This window comes from Lycium barbarum, chromosome 5, assembly GCF_019175385.1.
Source record: "Lycium barbarum isolate Lr01 chromosome 5, ASM1917538v2, whole genome shotgun sequence".
NCBI lineage: Eukaryota > Viridiplantae > Streptophyta > Magnoliopsida > Solanales > Solanaceae > Lycium > Lycium barbarum.
The window spans coordinates 142,071,537-142,091,108 of NC_083341.1; the positions used below are offsets into that span (position 1 = coordinate 142,071,537).

Below are 19,572 nucleotides of genomic sequence, written 5' to 3' on the forward strand. Positions count from 1 at the left end.
ACAAAAGAGAGAAATATAAGGGAGGCCACTTTATCCCATTTCGCTGAGAGCTCGCTGTAGAGAAATTAAAGCATATGAGTTTTCATTTAGTTCGATTTCATAGTGATTTCAGTCTATAAACTTTTATGTTATCGTGTCTTTCGATTGAAAGGTGTAAATTAAGTATTGTGAACAAAAAAACCTCTAAACTTTGAGAGGTTGAAGAACATATCTATATATTCACAGGTTCTTTTTATGTCTCCGTCCTCTATTTTGATTAGTTCATGACTTAATTAGTCGTTGTAAAAGCTACGTAGATGGCTTTTTTCTCCCTTCGCGCCTCTAAGGATGTGGTTACTCTACACACACTTTGTTATATGTCAAGCCGATGGGTTTTTAGCACCTGAAAGTTATATTTCAAAGTTATATTTCAGGGGTAACGTAAACTAGGTACTCCTTTCGATTTATTTTTACTTATCTTATATACTGAATAGATTTCCAATTTTACTCATCTATTTTAGAAAATCAAGAATTTAATACTTGGCGCCTAAATTAACCCTTAATATTTACTATAATCACTTTCCAATGAATTTTTCAAAATATTGCAATTATTATATTCAAAGAATGATATAGTAAAATTGTCATTCAATTTTTGACTCCTTTAAGGCGTGCCAAATCAGTGTGTGTGTGTGTGTGTGTGGGGGGGGGGGGGGGGGGTTAGCATCTGAAAATTATAATGTATGGGTTAGGTAAACTACGCATATAGTTTAAAATATGAAACTAATACGAACGTGATAGTTTAGAGGCTTTTTTCGATACTTTATCTCTTAATCTTAAGAAAAGAATCAACGTTTTCTTTTTCATTTATACTCCGGCCATTCCGATTTAAGTGTTTTAATTTTCTTTTTGATTCGTCACAAAACTAAGTTGACAATTCAAACATCATACATAACAATATCATGAGATTCAAATAATATTTTAATACATTATACGCACATTTTATTAATATAAGACCACAAGATTCATTTTTTTTTTTTTGTCAGAGTTTCATAATTTCTTTTTTGACTGGTAAGAAATAGGAAGTTGAAATTCCCATATTACCCTTTACTACATATATGCAAATTCTGAGTTATCTGAAAATCCAAAATGGAACCCTCATCAGGTCAAATGAAGGACAAAGATTTGTTCAAAGGTGCTGAATGTGGTGATTATTCATTCTTCAAATCACTTACAGAAGAACAACTCCTCAATGCCCTTTCTCTTCGTAATGAAGATGCTCGTTCTCTCCTTCACGTTGCTGTCTCTAATGGACACTCCCAGGTTCTTGAAATAAGTTTATTTCTTATTTTCTTTGTGTTTGGTAGGTAAGTAAAAATAATATTATCCTAAAAGTATTTGTATTTAATTTAGACAAATACTATGGGAAGTGGAGGGTGGGGTAGGGTGGACAGTGGTGGAGTTAGGATTTTTACTCAGGGAGTTTAAAAATGTAAAGTACTCCTCCGTCCCAAAAAGATTATCCTAGTTTAGCTTGACATGGAGTTTAAGAAATAAGCGAAGACTTTTGAAATATGTGGTAGGTATCTGTGTGGTCCTTCCGTCCCCAAAAGATTGTCCTACGTTGACTTGACACGAAGTTTAAGAAATAAAAATAAGACTTTTGAAATATGTGGTTCAAAACAGGCCTTAGGTATTTGTGTGATTATAAATCATTTCATAAAGTTAAAATGTTTGTAAATATAGAAATATGTCAATTTTTTTGGGACAAACTAATAAGGAAAGTAAGACAATCTTTTTGGGACGGAGGGAGTAGTAAACAAACAAAGAAGCTAAGAGTTCAACATCTACTATATATACATAAAAAATAATTTAACCTTTTATATATAGAGTAATTTTCGCCGAAGGGGGTGAACCCTCTAGACATTAACAGGCTCCACCCTTGAGAGTGGGGTGGTGGGTGGTGAGATTGGGGTGGGGGTGAAGATGAGGTGTTCCAGGGTGGGAAGGAGACAATCGAGTTGAAATGCCACTTGTGGAACTTGTTTTTCTTAGAGAAAATGTTGTCTAAAAAATTTTGACCAACCACATATAAGAAAATTGAAAAATATTTTTCGGAAAATGTTTTCCTCCATACTGAACACACCCTAAATGAGAAAAAGTTGGGATTTTGTACTTCCTTTGTCCCAAAAAAGATTGGCGGAATTCAGAGTGCGAGAATTATTTTTGATGAGAATTCACTCGTTGATTTCTTAATTTTTTGAAATTAGGACTCTCCTAGTCTAGTGTTGTCAAAGGCAAGCTTAAAGCGCGCTTTAGCCCTGAAGCGAGGCTCAAAACATGTTGAGCGCTTCGCGTCGCTTTATGTGCGCTTCAGTGTCATCATCAAGGCTCTAAGACATACTTTTGCTTGCCAATGAGCCTTTCTTGATGAGGTGACACTAGATAAATGATATTTCACTTTATCATAATGTTTTTACGATTTCTTTGTCCGTACATTTGTTATTCATGCTTATTGTTATTAGTCTTGGACTAAACATATATATATATATATATTTATGTGTTCGCACCATTGCGCCTTTTTTCATTAAAGCCCATGCTTTCGCTTAAAGCCCCAGGTGACCTTAGAGCTTTTTTGCGCTTTTCGCTTTTGATAACACTGTCCTAGTCTCCTAGTCTCAACATGTTTGGTGTTTTTCCCTGTCGAAGATTCAAACTTTGTGAACTTTAACCAATATTTTTGAAATTGTATTTTTCTTCTTTAAGTAAGTCATTCAGCCGTTTTGCGCACGCTTAAACTAATTCTCTTGTTTTAAAGTGTATCATGTTACAAATTTGATACAAGGAATTGTAACTTATTGTACTTTTGTGTAGTTTTCAGATATCTGATTTTTTAACTTGGAAAGATAAATTAGTCTAGCCATATCTAGTTCTGGAAGTTAGTCTAATCGATTTTCAATAAGGGTAGAGTGTTGACAAATAATATATTTGGGTAAAAGAGGGACTAATTTAAATCACATTTTTTACAGTTAAAATATCTTTCAACATTTGAAAAATCATAGTAAAGAATGTTATGTTTGATTTTCCAAGTAGAAATGGAGTCAAACAAATTGGGAGAGATAGAAAGTGTATAATTTCTATCTAATTCCTGAATGGGATGTTTACGATGTTGAATATCGGGGTTGAAGTAATAAGTTTGTGAAATTTGGGTTTTGGTGATTGTATATTAGGTGGTGAAGATTCTTGCAGCTGCTGATCCCTCAGCGAGTGGTATAAATAGTGGTGATGAAGAAGGTTGGGTCCCATTGCACTCTGCAGCAAGCAGTGGTAATGTGGAAATTGTGGAGATTCTGCTCAGCAGAGGTGAGTAGTATAACAATTTGCTGGCATATAAAGAATTTATCTTTTCAAAATTGGAAGCGGTATGACCAAAAATGAAAATAAAAGATCTGAAAGATTTCTATGCATTTAAGATAATGGATTTCTCTAGAACTATCAGCCTTTTGGAGTTTAATTAATTTGTGTTTACTGTTTAGTAATTCCATTGACTTGTGGATTTTAAGGAGTAGAAGAAATTGAATTGATGTGCTAAAAGCAGATGGATCATGGATGTACAGTAAAAAATATAGCATTAGTTTTTGTTGAGTGTTGACTTATATACAAATGTTTTGCATTTTGCCTACCTGATATCCAATCACAAGGGTCAGCCATCTAGTAAAATCAAACGAATCACAGCAGAAATTGAATTGAAATAATTTGTGCTCAGTTTGTGCCAATGCATCTATTCTCCAATATCAAAGCAGGATTCCCCCTTCTCACAAAATCTATTGCAGTGTAGTTTTGTAAGATGAAAGAAGGTTATCCTTATATCAGCAATATGTTTTTGTTACCTTTAATCTCGTATATCCTACGAGGACTCTGTTGCCTTCCCACGGAAGGGGTGACCTGTGAATGCGTACCTGCTTTTGTCAGCATCTTTTAGGCAGTTTCAATTAATTCAGTTCACTCGTTTAATGGTCGATCCATGAATTTGTGATAGTAAATGTGAATATATTTGTAAATAGGTGCTGATGTAAATCTGAAAAATGATGGTGGCCGCACTGCTCTTCACTATGCTGCTAGCAAGGGTCGAGTGAAAATCGCTGAACTTTTGATTTCACATGGTGCTAAAATCAATGCAAAAGACAAGGCATGCTATCTTATGCTTGGAACTGCTCATCCCCTTGGAAAGCTTATTATGGTTCCAATTATATGTGAAAATTAGGGTGTTCATAACGTCTTGCTATTGGTTTTATTAACATGTGATATAGGTAGGATGCACCCCATTGCATCGTGCAGCTAGCACGGGGAACTCTGAGCTGTGTGAACTATTAATTGAGGAAGGCGCTGAAGTTGACGAAGTTGACAAGGCAGGCGAAACGCCCTTGATGACTGCTGTTGTATGTGGCAATAAAGAGGTAATTGTGCCGAAGTTATTTCCTTCACGGAGGTTAAATGTCTTTAATCTTGTTCATGAGCTATATAGATCAGAAGGGTCATAAATATCTTACAAGTTAATAGTGCAGAGATCTTTAAATAATCTTTTTGTGATAGGGAGAGATCTTTAAATAATTTTTTTGTGATAGGGAGATCTACTTTCTTCTTTTTTTGAATACTTAAGCATGTCAAGTATCAGATATCTCGCCCTTTTTAAGTATTACACCTTTTCATTTGGTCTGAGGAAGGTTCCTTCATCTTTTGCGACTCCTTTCTCGTAATTCTACTACTTCCACCCACTTCCCTATTTGGGAAAGAAATAACAGTTCAATCGTTTTCTCTTCTTTGTTTGTTATGCTGCGGTCAAACCTATGAAACCAACTTATATTTGAACAAAGTTGTTTCCCTTAGAAACTCGGTATGAAACTCTGGATTACTCACCTGTGAAGTATTTCTCCGAAAAGCTCACCAGAAATCATCCAACTTATTCATGCTACGTTTAGTTACATGGGAATGGCACCACATCAGGTGGATGCTAATGATGTCTTTAATATTCATGCTACTTTTCGTTGGGTGATTCTTTAACTCTATTCATATTACTGATATGCAAAAACAAATATCTCTTCCCATTTTATATTGATGCATCGAAAGTCGTGACCTAGTTGGTCAGTGTAGTGGAAATGCTCTGAGAGACCATGGTTGAAATCCCAAGAAAAAATAAGGTAATTTTTTTCCTCAGTGTTGCCCAGTATGTGCATGCTGATAGGAGGTAGCAGGTAACCCATGGATCTGTTTGAGGGGCGCAAACTGGCCCAAACTCCACCCTTATAAATACACACACCGACACACGTATCTTTGTCGTAGAATTGGTTGTGTGCTTCTGGAACCAAGCACTACAAAAATGTTCAAGCCTCAAGAGTCCCTTTGAGTGTACCTTGAACTTCATCGATGTTAGTATTCTTCCCAAATGAAATTTATGTGAGCTGAAGAATTCACTGCTGAAGTGCTGATACTCTCTGGAATACATTTGGTATTTTTTTATTCATAATTGTGCTTGCGATTATTGCAAAAACTTTTGATTGTAGAGAACATGCTTAAGGAGCCAAAACTTCTATATAATATTACGACATTACATAAACGACATTTTGTAACAAATAATAATGCACGTCGTGATTACTTTTACACAGGTAGCTTTGCTCCTCATAAGACATGGAGCAAATGTTGACATTGAGGGCAAGGAAGGTTACACTGTGCTTGGTCGAGCTTCCAATGATCTTCGCCCAGTATTGGTCGATGCTGCAAAGATGATGCTTGAAGGATAACTCGACGACCTCATAGCCTATCAGAAAATGCAAGCCAACTAATTTACAGTATTGTTTTCTGCTAACTTAAACAGATATGTTTCATCCCCTGAGGATACGATATATTGATATGTACTATTGACCTTTCAGAAAGTTTGAACAAGAGGTGCTAGGTGCAAAATACATTCTTCACTGTTTTTAAGTTTCTCTCAACCTCTTTAATGTACATTAACTTCTGTCCTTTCAGAATGACCTCCAAGGCATCATTAATTTTCTTGGCTCCTTGTTGTGCTCTACATTGTGGAGTTTGAGATTGCAAGACAATCTTTAAAATAAAACTGGCAAGCTAACTTCTGACTAATACATCTGAAGCTTGTAACTTAGATTTGTATGTTTGTAGTCTGTAACTTCTGATCCAAAAAAAATTCAACGTCAGTATCATAATTCAAAGTTGATTTTCAAATGCTAAACTTATAAAAATTTATAAATTTAGATAATCCCTTAAATAGGAATCCTAAAATCAGCCATCCGTGCACTTGCCCTTGTTAAAGGACTAGCAAATACTTGGCCAATCCTTGAACGTGATATGAACCAAGGAGATACATTCGTTTTTGGGTGATTTGTATAAAAGGTATACGAGTTTAATGATTTTTTTTGGAACTAAAATACCCTTTAAGTTGAGAGGCATAGATGGTAAAGTGACGCTGACAACTACAGTATGCAATTCATGACAAATCGGTATGACTTCATGTTATATTCAACTTAGTTGTCCTGTTGAATTACTCACAAGCGATATTAGATCTTCTATTTCAAAGCTACAAACAAAGTAGAGAAAAAAACATTTTAAGAAAGATGGCATGCATGTCATGACAAATTGATAGGACCTCATGCTAAGCAACATATTTGTCCTGTTGGGTTACTCAAAAATCATATGAGATCGTCATGATTTATCTGTTGACTCGGACTATAGCTTGTTCGAAAGCTTGTAATGGCCCAACGAGCAAATGATGGCCCAAGCCCAGCAAGATAACTACCACTTCCATTTAGTTGAAACTAAATGATGACCGTTTGTTTCTTGATCGCCCCTATCTTCTACTTTTGCTTCTACTTTTGGCCTAGTGAAAAGGAGAGCAAAATCAGAAGAAGTATGACTACTCATATTTCACCTATGGCAACATCAGTCAAGCAATTTCCATCAACTAGCTTCAATATTCAGCCACTTCCATCAGTTTTCCATGGCTTTAAAAGAAAACCAACAAGAACTTCTATTACTGCTTCCCTTAAAAAAGCTCCTCATCTTTTCTCTTATTCACTTAAATTGCCTTCTGAAAACTTCATTTTACAGAAGTCATTTGTTCCACTTTCTGCTTGCCTTGCTATTCTTCTCTGGTCCTCTCCTGGTAATGTTATCTTGATTTATCTTTCTTTTGCCTCTTTTGTTATGGTGGTATTTTTTTGTTTCTACAGTTATTTGTGTGCGTCATGAACATAGACGGATCTAGAATTTGAACTTTATGATTTCTGAATTTTAGGAAAACGACCTTAAATGTCAGTAACTTGGTTCTGAATTAAATTTTTGTACATAATTAGTAAAGTTTTTAACACATATATAAGGTCTAGCCAAAGTTACTGGTTCTGCTGAATCCGTATATTCAAGCCTACATCTACCCCTACCTATGAAGCCTTGAAACAAAGGACCCACATAGAGCGGAATGTAATATAGAGGATTCAAGTAGTCGTCCCATCTAGTTTGACATTAGTTGGTTTAATTGATAGAAGTTGTGAGGCCTTGATGTAAGGTTATTCTAAGAAATATACTCGCCTGTGCATAAATTAAGAACGCTTCAGAGCGATAATAAGCTTAGAAGCGTTTAGATAATGAGTTTATAAGTGTAATTTTTATCCATCATAGTTCTTCCCATCTGTCCAAGCCTTGGTGGGCAGAGTTATTCGGTATGTGTGTTGGTGGGAGGTATTAGGTATCTTTTGGAATTAGTCGAGTTGCGCGCAAGCTGACCCAAACACTACCGTCATCAGAAAAAGAAAATTATCCGTAATAGTGCAAAACTTTACTAGAACAATTGAATTGGCTAGTTTTTTTGGTCCTACAGCTGGCAGTTGAATGGAACACTTGCCTAGGTTGAGGGGACCTAGCCATATATTTTTTAGATTTAGAGCTTCCCCATAACAGGCTTCTTAGTCTAGTATAAGGCCTACACTTCTGCCAAACCACACCAATAAATGAAGTGACATAGGTCTAATATGGAACCCAAAATATGTGGCTTCGGTATTTTCCACCATTTATATATGTTTAGCTTGTTTTACAAATATCACATTGAAAAGTTAAGTAGCCTCTTTTGTTTAATGCTTTTAGCTTCATACACGATGACGTGATTTTTGTGTGTATGAAGCCTTGAAACAATGGAACCACGTAGAGCGGAATGACTATAGAGGATTCATATAGCCGTCCCAATTAGTTTGACATTACAACTTAGTTCATTGACAGAATGATATGAGGCTTTCACACCCACCGTACCATTCCCCAATACCCTCTGATTAGTAGAAACATTTTGCAGATAGGAGAAGTTTTTGAAATTCTTGAATGTTGAGATTTAGCATAAACACTCTGCAGAACCATCTAATAATTCTGATTTTTGCTATTTGTGGGGAAGAATTAGGTTGGCGTCTTTGCTTTTTAGTTTATATTGTCTCATCTGCATTTTGAGCTTTGGCACTATATTGGTCCCAAATGGGAGCAATGAACACTTATTGATCTAAGGTAGCCTTCTTTTCTTGTTTTGAGTGTTCCCTTTGTTTTCCTTTACTAATTATCCATGAAGATATTGCATCAACACTAGGAATTTTAGCTAATGGAAGTAAGCCAAATGCTATTGAATACCATTTGAGATTCAAGAGAACAGGAAAATGTTGTCATGCAGATGAAGTCTTTATTATGGTTTAGCATGTATATTGATTAACTGCTAAAAGTTACTACAGAGTTTTGCTAAACTAGGAAGTGTATAAGTTTAGCAAGATAAATTGATATAAACTTGAGATGCTATGGAAGTTTAAGTTATTGAATTCCTATGGACATATAGAAATATCTCGAACCATGTTAGAAGCCACACACCTTTTTGACAGGTGGCCCTGCTAAGAACTTTGAAGATTAATAAACGCTTTTGTTACTTTAATTGATTCTCTTAATTTCTTTTGAATACTTTTTCAGTAGGACTCGTGATAAACTGAGTTCCTATTTGCTTCTATGTAATGGATATAGAATTTACATGATTCTTTCGTTTTTTCAGTTGTCAGTGCTTGAAAGCTAAAACTATGTTATTGTGTTTCAATTGCAGCTAATGCTGGATTTCTTTCGGGTTCAACCGGAATAGAATCAGTTCCTGGACCTGAATTGCCTAAGATTGATTTTCTTAATCGGTGGAACGGTATATTCACTAATACATTGTAAAATATTTCTGCTGACATTATGCAGTATGATGATATGCAAAAAAATAGCTTTTCTTGCAGACAATAATCAGAAGAGGTATGCAGAACTTGATGCAAAGTTCAAAGAGTCGCCCCTGCTTAAACAGTTACTTGAAAAATCCAAGCAAAACAAAGAGAAGTAATTTCTTCCTTTTCAGAATGATTAGCTTTTTGGTTAATAGATCATATTACAATTCTAATATGTTATATGCTAATATTATTACAATATGCTTATTTCAGTATGCTGGTTAAACTTGGAAACTTTCAATATTGTCTTTGTTTCTAATAGTGATTTCAACTGCTTGCTTGGAGGAGGGTTGACTATCTTCTGTCAGTCTGTGCATTTCCTTTTCTATGGTTATGATTAACTTGTAATAGGAAGTAGAAGAGCTAGTAATTTTAACAATGGGATTCAGAAAAATGCAAGAATGCCACATCAGGGGTTTGAACGTGAAACAAAAAGCAATTTGACATCAAGGGGATTTAACAACTTTCATATATACAGAAAATATTGTCTTTACCCGCTTTATAAAATAGGGCTGCCCGGTGCACAAAGCATCCCGCGTCAACATGCACTAAATTTTTTCGATGAAGGGGATTCAACTTAGGACCATATAGATCCACCCCTGCTAATAGGTGAAGGTTGATTGTCCGGTTTTTTCTTGTCTCATGAGATTGCATCGTGCATTGTGTTTTCAAAAGCTATAATATGTTTTCCTTTCATTTTCTTGAAGTATATATGACAACAACTGGCATAGATGACATCAAGCATCAACCAAATGGTAACTGTTCGTGTATTTTTCAGGAACGAAAAATCAATTCAAGACAAGTATTGCCTACGAGGAGCTGAGTGGGGAGTTGGAGATTGCTCTACAGCAGGAATGACACCAGAAGAAAGAGACAGCTTCATCGCCATGTTGAAGCAGAAGGCAGGAGTAGAATGAATACAACTATATATGTACCCTTTGTCACCAATGTTGGTTCCAATTTCCACTCTTCAAATTTTCAAGAATGCAAATGGATGATGCAAAGAGTGATGATTGAACCTTAATGGTGAAAATTCACGATAGGTTTCTGCAGAAACGGGGAGTTTGATAAAGCCTCAATACATCAGAAGCTATTAGTATAAGCAGTAGAATTATGTCGAGGTCCATTCTGCCCATTGTTCAATAGCTTGTCTATACATTGCATTAGTAATCTATGAGCTTGATAGTGGCATATTGATTATATAAAAAAGTGAAGTTTTGCACCTAGTGCTTTCTTCTAAACACCATTTCTTGAGCTAAATCTGTTAACATTTCTAAAACTTACTGATTCTGTATCCTTATAAATGACTAAGTTACAGTTAAGGTTACTGCCCTAATAGGATTGCTTAGTCATCTTTCTTTCTTTTTCCTTTTTGCATTTTTAATTCAGTGCAAGTGAATATCTACGAAAAATGTAGAAATTTAGGAAAAGAGACTGAATTGTGGAGAATTTTCTGATGTTTATTTCATCCCACTGTGTGCGTATTTATACAAATGTACTCTACTACAAGACAAAGGAATAAAAGAATTATCCTATACATCTGCTAGCCTATGATTGGATGCTATATTTAACGTTGTAACAAACTATTTTGGACTATATACACGTATAAGGAAAGTTCTAGAAATAGAATAACAATTTGATTCCTCAGCTATGCTTTGCTTGGGCCACGCTGTATGCAGAAATGAAATCAGCCCATTCGTGTAGTGGCCCAAGTCAGTCTTAAGCCCAAATCCGAATATGCTTTACCAAATTAGACATCAATTGAACTGATAACCCAATTTCTCATTCTAACCCTTTCTCTTCCTTCTCTTCTTTATCAATCTTCTCTTTCTTCTTTCTTTGATCAATTTTTGTATCTATGAGAGGTAATGATTCAATTTCAACACCCCCCCTCAAGTTGGAGGGGATCGAAGAAATACCCAACTTGCGAAGAATGCTATTGTGCGATGGTCCAGATAGTGATTTTGTGAAAATATCTGCCAACTGTGAAGAAGATGGCACAAAATTGAGAGAGATCAAACCGGATAAGAACTGTTGCGGCAGTCTAATTCGACATGCTTTATTCTTTCATGGAAAATCGGGTTTTTAGCGATGTGCAAGGCAGCTTGGCTGTCGGAGTGAACCGGAATGGGTAGTGAAGGTGACGCAGACAGATTGGACAGAAGTCGATTGATCCAAGTCAATTCTGCCACTACACGACGCATCGACCTATATTCAGCCTCCGCGGAGGACAAAGAGACGGAAATCTGTTTCTTAGATTTCCACGAAATGGGAGCTCCGCCAAGACTGATGAAGTAACCACTGATAGAACGTCGGGAATCCACACACGATGCTCAATCGGCATCACAAAAAGCGAGTAGAGAAAAGGATGAATCAGATCTTATGAAAAGCCCTTGACCTGGGTCTAAACATAAGTATCTCAACACACGCAATGCAGCAGAGAAATGAGGAACCTTTGGAGATTGCATAAATTGTGAAAGGTGTTGAACAGCAAAACTCAGGTCAGGTCTTGTGTGTGTAAGGTAGTTTAGCTTACCTACTAATCTTCTGTAGACTGTAGGATCAGCTAATGAATCACTTTCCATGGCAGATAACTTGCAAGATGGGTCCAAAGGAGATGAAACAGATCTCAAATGGTCGCAGTTGAACTTAGCTAAAAGCTCAAGAGTGAATTTCCTTTGACTTACCATCAAACCATGATGTTCTCGGATAATTTCAAGCCCAAGGAAATAATGTACGTCCCCTAAATCCTTTATTTGGAACTCTGCATGTAGAAATTGCTTGAGTTGCGTCAATTCTAACTCATCATTCCCATTTAATATAACGTCATCAACATAAACACCCACAATTGAAACAGAATCACCTGAATGCTTAAAGAATAGTGAATAGTCATTTAAAGAAGAAGAATAACCCTTGAAGTGTAAGGCTGCTGCTAATCGTGCATACCACTGTCTAGAGGCTTGCCTCAAGCCATATAATGATTTCTTAAGCTTGCAAACCTGACCGGTAGAGGGGGTAGTCATACCGGGTGGAACCTTCATGTAAACTTCTTCTTGCAAATCCCCATGCAAGAAGGCATTGTTTACATCTAATTGAGATAACCTCCAACCCTTCTTAACTACAACTGCTAAGATACACCTGATGGTTGTCATCTTGACAACAGGGGAATAAGTTTCATTGAAATTAATCCCAGCTCTTTGTATGTCTCCTCTTACCACCAATCTAGCTTTTAATCGTTCAAGAGTCCCATCTGACTTTTGCTTAACTTTGAAAACCCATTTACAGGGTAATGCCCTCTTTCCAATAGGCAAATACACTAAGTCCCATATGTGATTAGCTTCTAGAGCTTTAATCTTAGAATTCATGGCTTTCTGCCAACCAGGGTGCATAGTAGCTTGTTCATATGATGTAGGTTCAATGATAGAGGAAATAGAGTTAAGAAGCAATTGATTAGAATCAGATAATGCAGTAAAGGAAAACACAGGGGCAGGTGAAGAAACAACAAAACAAGTAGCATCCAGGTCAGTGAGGAAAATAGAGTTACAAACATAGTCATCAAGATATGTAGGCCTTTTGTGGACCCTCTCTGATTGTCTTGTAGGTGCAGCAGGAGATGTGTCCACTGGATCTTGTATAACAGCTGGTGCAGGATTAGGAAGAGTAGGTGATGGACTAGGTGAGTGATGAAGATCAAAAAAATCATGATTAGGAGGATCAGGTGTTGTATCAACAGGGGGATTAGATTGAAGGGTAGCAGGTGATTCATCTGGGACAGGAATTGGTGTTGTAGGAGTGGTGACAGTAGGAGTGTTGGATCTAGAAGAAAAAGGAAAAGAGTGTTCATGAAAATGAACATCTCTGGATATGAAAACCTTTATGGACTTTAACTCCATGACTTTGTATCCCTTCTTTCCAGGGGGATATCCTAGAAAGACACAAGGCACACCTCTAGGTTGAAATTTCAGTCTATTGTGGGCTGGAGTAGAGGCAAAACAGAGACATCCAAAACACTTAAGAAAACTATAATCAGGTGGATGACCAAAGACAAGTTCATGAGGGGTTTTACCATTTAAAACAGAAGAAGGAAATCTGTTTATCAAGAAGGTGGATGTGAGAAGGCATTCTCCCCAATAAGAGATAGGTAGTTTAGATTGATGTAGGAGTGCCCTTGAGGTTTCTAGCAAATGTCTATGTTTCCTCTCTACAATTCCATTTTGTTGAGAGGTTGCTACACAAGATGTTTGATGCACTATTCCTCGAGAAGCAAAGAATTCGGCTATAGTACTTCCACTTCCTAGTTCTAGAGCATTATCCGACCTTATACACTTAATCTTGGCCCCAAATTGTCTTTCAACCATAGCCATGAAGTACTTAAGCATAGGAAAAGCATTACTCTTGGCACGTAAAAGATATGTCCAGGTTGCCCTACTAAAATCATCTACTATAGTAAGGAAGTATCTATATCCATTGTAGGTAGGTGTTTTGTAAGGGCCCCAAGTATCAATATGAATTAATTCAAAGATAGATTTTGTTTTAATGGAACTAACTCGAAATGGTAACTTGGTTTGCCTTGCCAAAGGGCAAATTTCACAAGCACAATCAATGGAATCAGAATGGGAAATGAAACTGAACTTCTTCATTGAATTAAAAGGCAAATGCCCCAACCTAATGTGCCACAAGGTTACATCAAATTGATTGCTTACAGGAATTGGAAAACAACTAGAAACAGCACTACATTGACTTAAAGAAACACTAAACTTAAAGAAACTCTCGGACTGATTGATAGTAAAAGGCAATACATAAACTCATCTCTTGCTTCACCAAGAACCAGAGGGGTCTTCATTGAAAGGTCCTGCATAAAATAAGAAGTATGAGAAAAACTTAGATGACATGAAAATTGTTTGCAGAATTTATGAACAGAAATTAAGTTGATCCTAAAAGTAGGGACTAGCAAGACATTCTGCAAAAATCAGATCTGGGAATTTTTTTACAGATCCTGCATGTGTGACTTTGACCCTAAATGAATTAGGTAATTTGATAAACACTGGTGTTTTTAAAGGGGTGAGAAAGATAAAAAAATTTGGGAGAAAAGGACATGTGTTCTGAGGCTCCAGAATCAATTATCCAGGAATTAGAGTTAATGTGTTTGAGATAGGCCACTGGGTCCTTGAATATGTTACCAGCACACTGAATGACATTTGCATGAGCATCTGAGGATGTTGTATTCTGTATGGCATTCTGGAACAACTGCATCATTTGCAAAAACTGATCCTGGGAGATGGAATTGTTTCCTCCCTGAGAAGTTTCACCACCATTTTGTCCAGGTGTTGTCATTGCTGCATTTCCTTTCACAGCTCCTTGATTCTTGGTACTCTTAGTAAACTTGAAGTCACCTGGGAACCCTATGATCCTGTAACATTTGTCCACTGAATGACCTGACTTCTTGCAATTTGAACACACTAAATTGTTCTTCTTTCCTCTAAAGTCAGAGTTAGAAGTCCTCTGCATTATAGGGTACTGTTGACTTGCCATAAAAGAGTTAGAGTTTGCAGGAACAGAACTATTAGCATTTATCATAGGGTTTTGTTGAGCTGCCATGAAAGAACTAGAGTTACCAGGAAAGTGAGTGTTCATAAAACTTTCCCTTTGTTTCTCATCTTGCATCAAGAGTGAATAAGCAAGATTTACACTAGGCAAAGGTGACATCATGAGAATATTACTTCTTCCAGGTGCATACACATCATTGAGGCCCATGAGAAATTGAACTAGCCTTTCATCTTGCAAAGCTTTGTTCATTTTTTCCTTACCTCCACAGTTATAGTTGCAAGAGCATGTCACTTTGGTGTATAAAGTGTCAAGCTCATCCCAGATTTTCTTCATCTTTGTGCAATAACCAGCAATGTCTGATGAACCCTGCACTAAATCAGCTAGTTCCTTTTGCAAGTGGTAGAGTAATGCTCCATTGGGTTGTCCAAAATTGTCTTCAAGGTCTTTCCATAGCTTTTTTGCAGATTTGGAGTAAATAACACTTCCTGCTATCTCTTTTGATAGAGAGTTCAGCAGCCAGGAAGTTACCATATCATTACATCTACTCCATAACTTGAACTCAGGAGTATCAGATGAAGGAATGGTTGAGTCTCCTTCAATGTATCCCAGCTTGTTCTTAGCTGAGAGTGCTATGAGCATGGACCTTCTCTAAGCACCATAGCCATTTCCATCAAAAGGTGTGATGACTAGAGTCATCCCCAGTGAGTCAGAAGCATGAAGGAAATAAGGACTGGTCTGATCCAAGACACCAGTTCCTCCATTTCCAGAAGTTGCTCCAGCAGATGAGTTCTCAGTTAATGCAGACATTGAGATGAAAGGAGATGAAGAATGAGTAAAAAAATGAGGATTAGGTTGAGAAGTTTGTATTCAGATCTTAGAATTGCTCTGATACCATGTAGAAATTTAGGAAAAGAGACTGAATTGTGGAGAATTTTCTGATGTTTATTTCATCCCATTGTGTGCGTATTTATACAAATGTACTCTACTACAAGACAAAGGAATAAAAAAATTATCCTATACATCTGTTAGCCTATGATTGGATGCTATATTTAACGTTGTAACAAACTATTTTGGACTATATACACGTATAAGGAAAGTTCTAGAAATAAAATAACAATTTGATTCCTCAGCTATGCTTTGCTTGGGCCACGCTGTATGCAGAAATGAAATCAGCCCATTCGTGTAGTGGCCCAAGTCAGTCTTAAGCCCAAATCCGAATATGCTTTACCAAATTAGACATCAATTGAACTGATAACCCAATTTCTCATTCTAACCCTTTCTCTTCCTTCTCTTCTTTATCAATCTTCTCTTCCTTCTTTCTTTGATCAATTTTTGTATCTATGGGAGGTAATGATTCAATTTCAACAAAAAAAAAAAATGTCGCAAAGTTTGTTATTACTTTATCACTCAATCACAAACCGCTCTGCCATTATCTAATTTTTGGTTGTCTTCACTTCCGTTGCTATTTAATTCTCTAAAGCTTAATTAGAAGTTAACCGTGGGGAGAATTGGATAAGGATTTGACTTTTCTAAAAAGGAGATAAAACTATTTCATCTGTATATATTACTGCTTTACTTGTTGGCTTATCTAATACTCTCTCCGTCTCATAATAAGTATTACCTTAGCCAAAAACACTCATATTAAAAAATCAATAATGCAATATGAAATTTACTAAATTATCCCTATATAATAAAAATAAATTACTTTTTTCTCTTGATTAGAGCATGCCTTTTGACATTAAGAATCCAATAATACTAAATTACTAAGTGTCTTTTTTAATTATCATTTAAATATTATTTTAATTTGTTATTTTTATCTAAGGGTAAAATTAAAAAAAAAAAAAAAATTATATTTTGATTTCTTAAAATGACACTTATTATTAGACAGAGGGAGTAGTAGATTGTTTTTAGCTTTCACCTGTTGAGAGTATGCCTGTTAACCGGTTCCAACCGGAACCGGACCGGGAACCGGTTAGGAAACCGGCCGGTTCAGGTTCCAAAACCGGAACCGCCTAACCGGTTCCGGTTTACCAGTTTTAAAGTCCAAACCGGAACCGGTCTTAAACTATTTTTTTTTTGTTTTTTGTATTATATATATATATTATAGTATTTATTTGTATATTGTAGCTATATTTTCATATGTTATATAACTTTATAATTAAAGTTTAAATATTTACTGACTAACAGCCTAACAGCAAGTCAGCAATACAGAATAGTGTTTTTCGTATACATATATATGTATAACTTACATATACTTATATATATGTATAACTTAATATATATATATACTATATACTATATATATTTATATATTATTAGAAGCATTATCTAAAGCAATACAAATTGTTTTTCTATAAATGTTAAAAAATCTCATTATAGTAGACATTGAATCGGCTAAAATTTTTCCATCGTGACGACCTTTTCCTTCGTCATATAAAAAAGCTATAATTCTTTTTTGCATAACCCAGTTGTCATCAACCCAATGACATGTAATAGCAAAAAAATCTAAATGGTTAATACTAAGACCCAAATCAGCGGTAAGACAAACATTACAATTTAAAGAATTAAATACATGGCGCAAATAAAATTTATATTTTTTAAACAAATCTATAACATCGGCTCTACAAGTACTTCTAGGAATACCCTCAAATAACGGGTTATAACAACGTTGAATGTAAGTAACAAATCCCAAACCCGAGGGAAAGGAAAATGGTAAACAATCATAAGCTACCATTTTAGCTATTTCTACGCGTTCTTTTTTCTTGTCATACTTAAAATTTCTACCAGTTCGTGGGTCTATCGTCATTTGAATCCCCCCCACATTTGAACCCGTTTGTTCTCCCCAAATATCCATATGTTTGGTTCTTATATGACCATTTAGTGTACCCGTTTCACCATCCTTACCAGTTCCTTGCTTAAAACTAAATACTTGTCCACATAGGGTACACGTAGCTGTTTGGTTTTCCCTATTTTTAGTCATAAATTTCCAAACTTTAGCTGTTGGCTTACGAGTTCTAGGCGGTTTGTCTTGTGTATGTGATTGTGCAGGACATGTATCTCCTATGGGATTTTCGGGGGTTGTGTTTCATCATCATCATCATTATCTAAGTCTTCATTAAAAGTGTCGGTAAAATGTTGTTGCATTGCCTCATGACCTAAAAGTGGATTATTTCCACCAACATCAATACCTAAATTAGGTGTTTCTTCCACAAATGTTTCCTCATTAAGCGCACCCCTAACAGTACGACTACTACTACCGGCACCACGTCTTAATCTCTTTGACATTATTAAATAGAATTAATTTAAATCACAATCAAATAAATCACAATAAAATAAATTACAACAAATTAAATTGCTAGAATTAAATTGCGTAAATTAAATTGCGAAAAATAAATTGCTAGAATTAAATTGCGAAAAATAAAGATAGAGTTGGAACGAAGGTACCAAATTGTCGGATTAATTTCCAACAAAGTGAAGGCAGCTAGAATTGCAAATCCACCAAAGTTACTTCGGATTATTGCAAAATTACCAACTCCACCAACAATATTATAATTGCAAAATTAATAATTGAAAGTTGAAACTATAATAAGACTTTGTGGCTAATTATTGCAAAGTAACTATAATTGAGAGATTGAGATTTGAGAGAAAGATGAAGAAGAGTGAATTGATGTGCATCAAAATGAAAATGAAAAAGGGTTTATATAGGGGTGGGGATGGGTTAAAGTGTTAAAAAAAAAAAATTGGGGGCCAAAAATTAAAAAACTGACCGTTTGGCAACGACCTTTTTTGCAAATGGACCGTTGCCAACGGTCCATTAAGCCCAACGACTCTTTCGTTTTTTTTTTTTTTTTTTTTAAATTTTTACTGGTTAAACCGGTTTAACCGGTCCGGTTCCGGTTTTACCGGTTTAATCGGTTCCGGTTTCCAAAATATTAGAACCGGACCGGTAAACCATTACACGGTTAACCGGTTAACCGGTTCTACCGGTTCCTGTTTAACCGGTCCTGTTACCGGTTAAAATCGGTAAGGCCAAACCGGTTGCCACGTTTAGTTGAGAGGGAGGTTAATGATGGTGATAGGTGATAATTTTGTACGACTGTAGTAAGTAAAAACGTGGTAAAATGTTACATTCTCTTGAAGCTTTTAACAAACGACATCCTGATGATATATTAGAAAACGGAGCCAACATTAGTAATTAAAGTGATTGCCTATTAAGATTGCATGATCATCTTTCTTCTTTTTTTCAATTTCATTATGATTATGATTATAATCTTACCCAAAAAAAAAAAAAAAAAAAGAATTTACAGTGATATTGTTCCTTTTTTTTTTTTTTTTGGCTTAAACAGTGATATGGTTAAATGTTAAGAATCTTGGTCTCTTGGACCTACTCTTTGTCCCAATTTATGTGACATACTTTTTTTGATCAGTCTCAATAAGAATGATATATTTTTTTATTTGATAACAATTTAATTTAATTTTTTACGCTTAACGAGATGATTTATAAACATATAAATATATTTAACCTATTTTAGACACAATTTTTTTTTATTTCTTAAATTTCGTACCGAATCAAACTATATCAGATGGGGAGTAATAAATTTGTGTGTAATTCTCAATACCTTTTACAGCCCCTTTTAGGGAAAACCCATTTTTTTTTTTACCGTAAAAAAAGCAAGAAGAAGGGAATATTCATAAGGGTCCTTATTTGAAACTCTAGCAAGAATTCAGAGGGCACATAAAAAAAATAATTAAAAAAAAATAA

The 19,572-nt window shown here is 35.6% G+C and overlaps 3 protein-coding genes across 4 annotated transcripts; 2 read left to right on the forward strand and 1 right to left on the reverse strand.

The window, feature by feature from the left end:
- Positions 1 to 1,096: 1,096 nt before the first annotated feature.
- On the forward strand, positions 1,097 to 6,034 carry LOC132641995 (uncharacterized). Its single transcript, XM_060359187.1, has 5 exons — positions 1,097 to 1,299; positions 3,207 to 3,339; positions 4,041 to 4,165; positions 4,287 to 4,433; positions 5,640 to 6,034. The coding sequence occupies exons 1-5, from the start codon at positions 1,126 to 1,128 to the stop codon at positions 5,772 to 5,774; spliced, it is 714 nt and encodes a 237-aa protein (XP_060215170.1). The 5' UTR covers positions 1,097 to 1,125; the 3' UTR covers positions 5,775 to 6,034.
- Positions 6,035 to 6,819: 785 nt separating this feature from the next.
- LOC132641996 (uncharacterized) lies at positions 6,820 to 10,489 on the forward strand. Of its 2 annotated transcripts, none has more exons than XM_060359188.1 (4): positions 6,820 to 7,153; positions 9,107 to 9,196; positions 9,267 to 9,375; positions 10,042 to 10,489. In XM_060359188.1, exons 1-4 carry the CDS (start codon positions 6,901 to 6,903, stop codon positions 10,178 to 10,180), a joined length of 591 nt encoding a protein of 196 aa, XP_060215171.1. In that variant the 5' UTR covers positions 6,820 to 6,900; the 3' UTR covers positions 10,181 to 10,489. The 2 variants fall into 2 exon arrangements, with proteins under 2 accessions (XP_060215171.1, XP_060215172.1); XM_060359189.1 differs by having other exon boundaries at positions 6,822 to 7,153; positions 9,279 to 9,375.
- Positions 10,490 to 14,080: 3,591 nt separating this feature from the next.
- Positions 14,081 to 15,449, reverse strand: LOC132639947 (uncharacterized). Its single transcript, XM_060356323.1, has 2 exons — positions 14,444 to 15,449; positions 14,081 to 14,115 (listed from the first exon to the last, which is right to left on the reverse strand). The coding sequence occupies exons 1-2, from the start codon at positions 15,447 to 15,449 to the stop codon at positions 14,081 to 14,083; spliced, it is 1,041 nt and encodes a 346-aa protein (XP_060212306.1).
- Between the last annotated feature and the right edge of the window lie 4,123 nt (positions 15,450 to 19,572).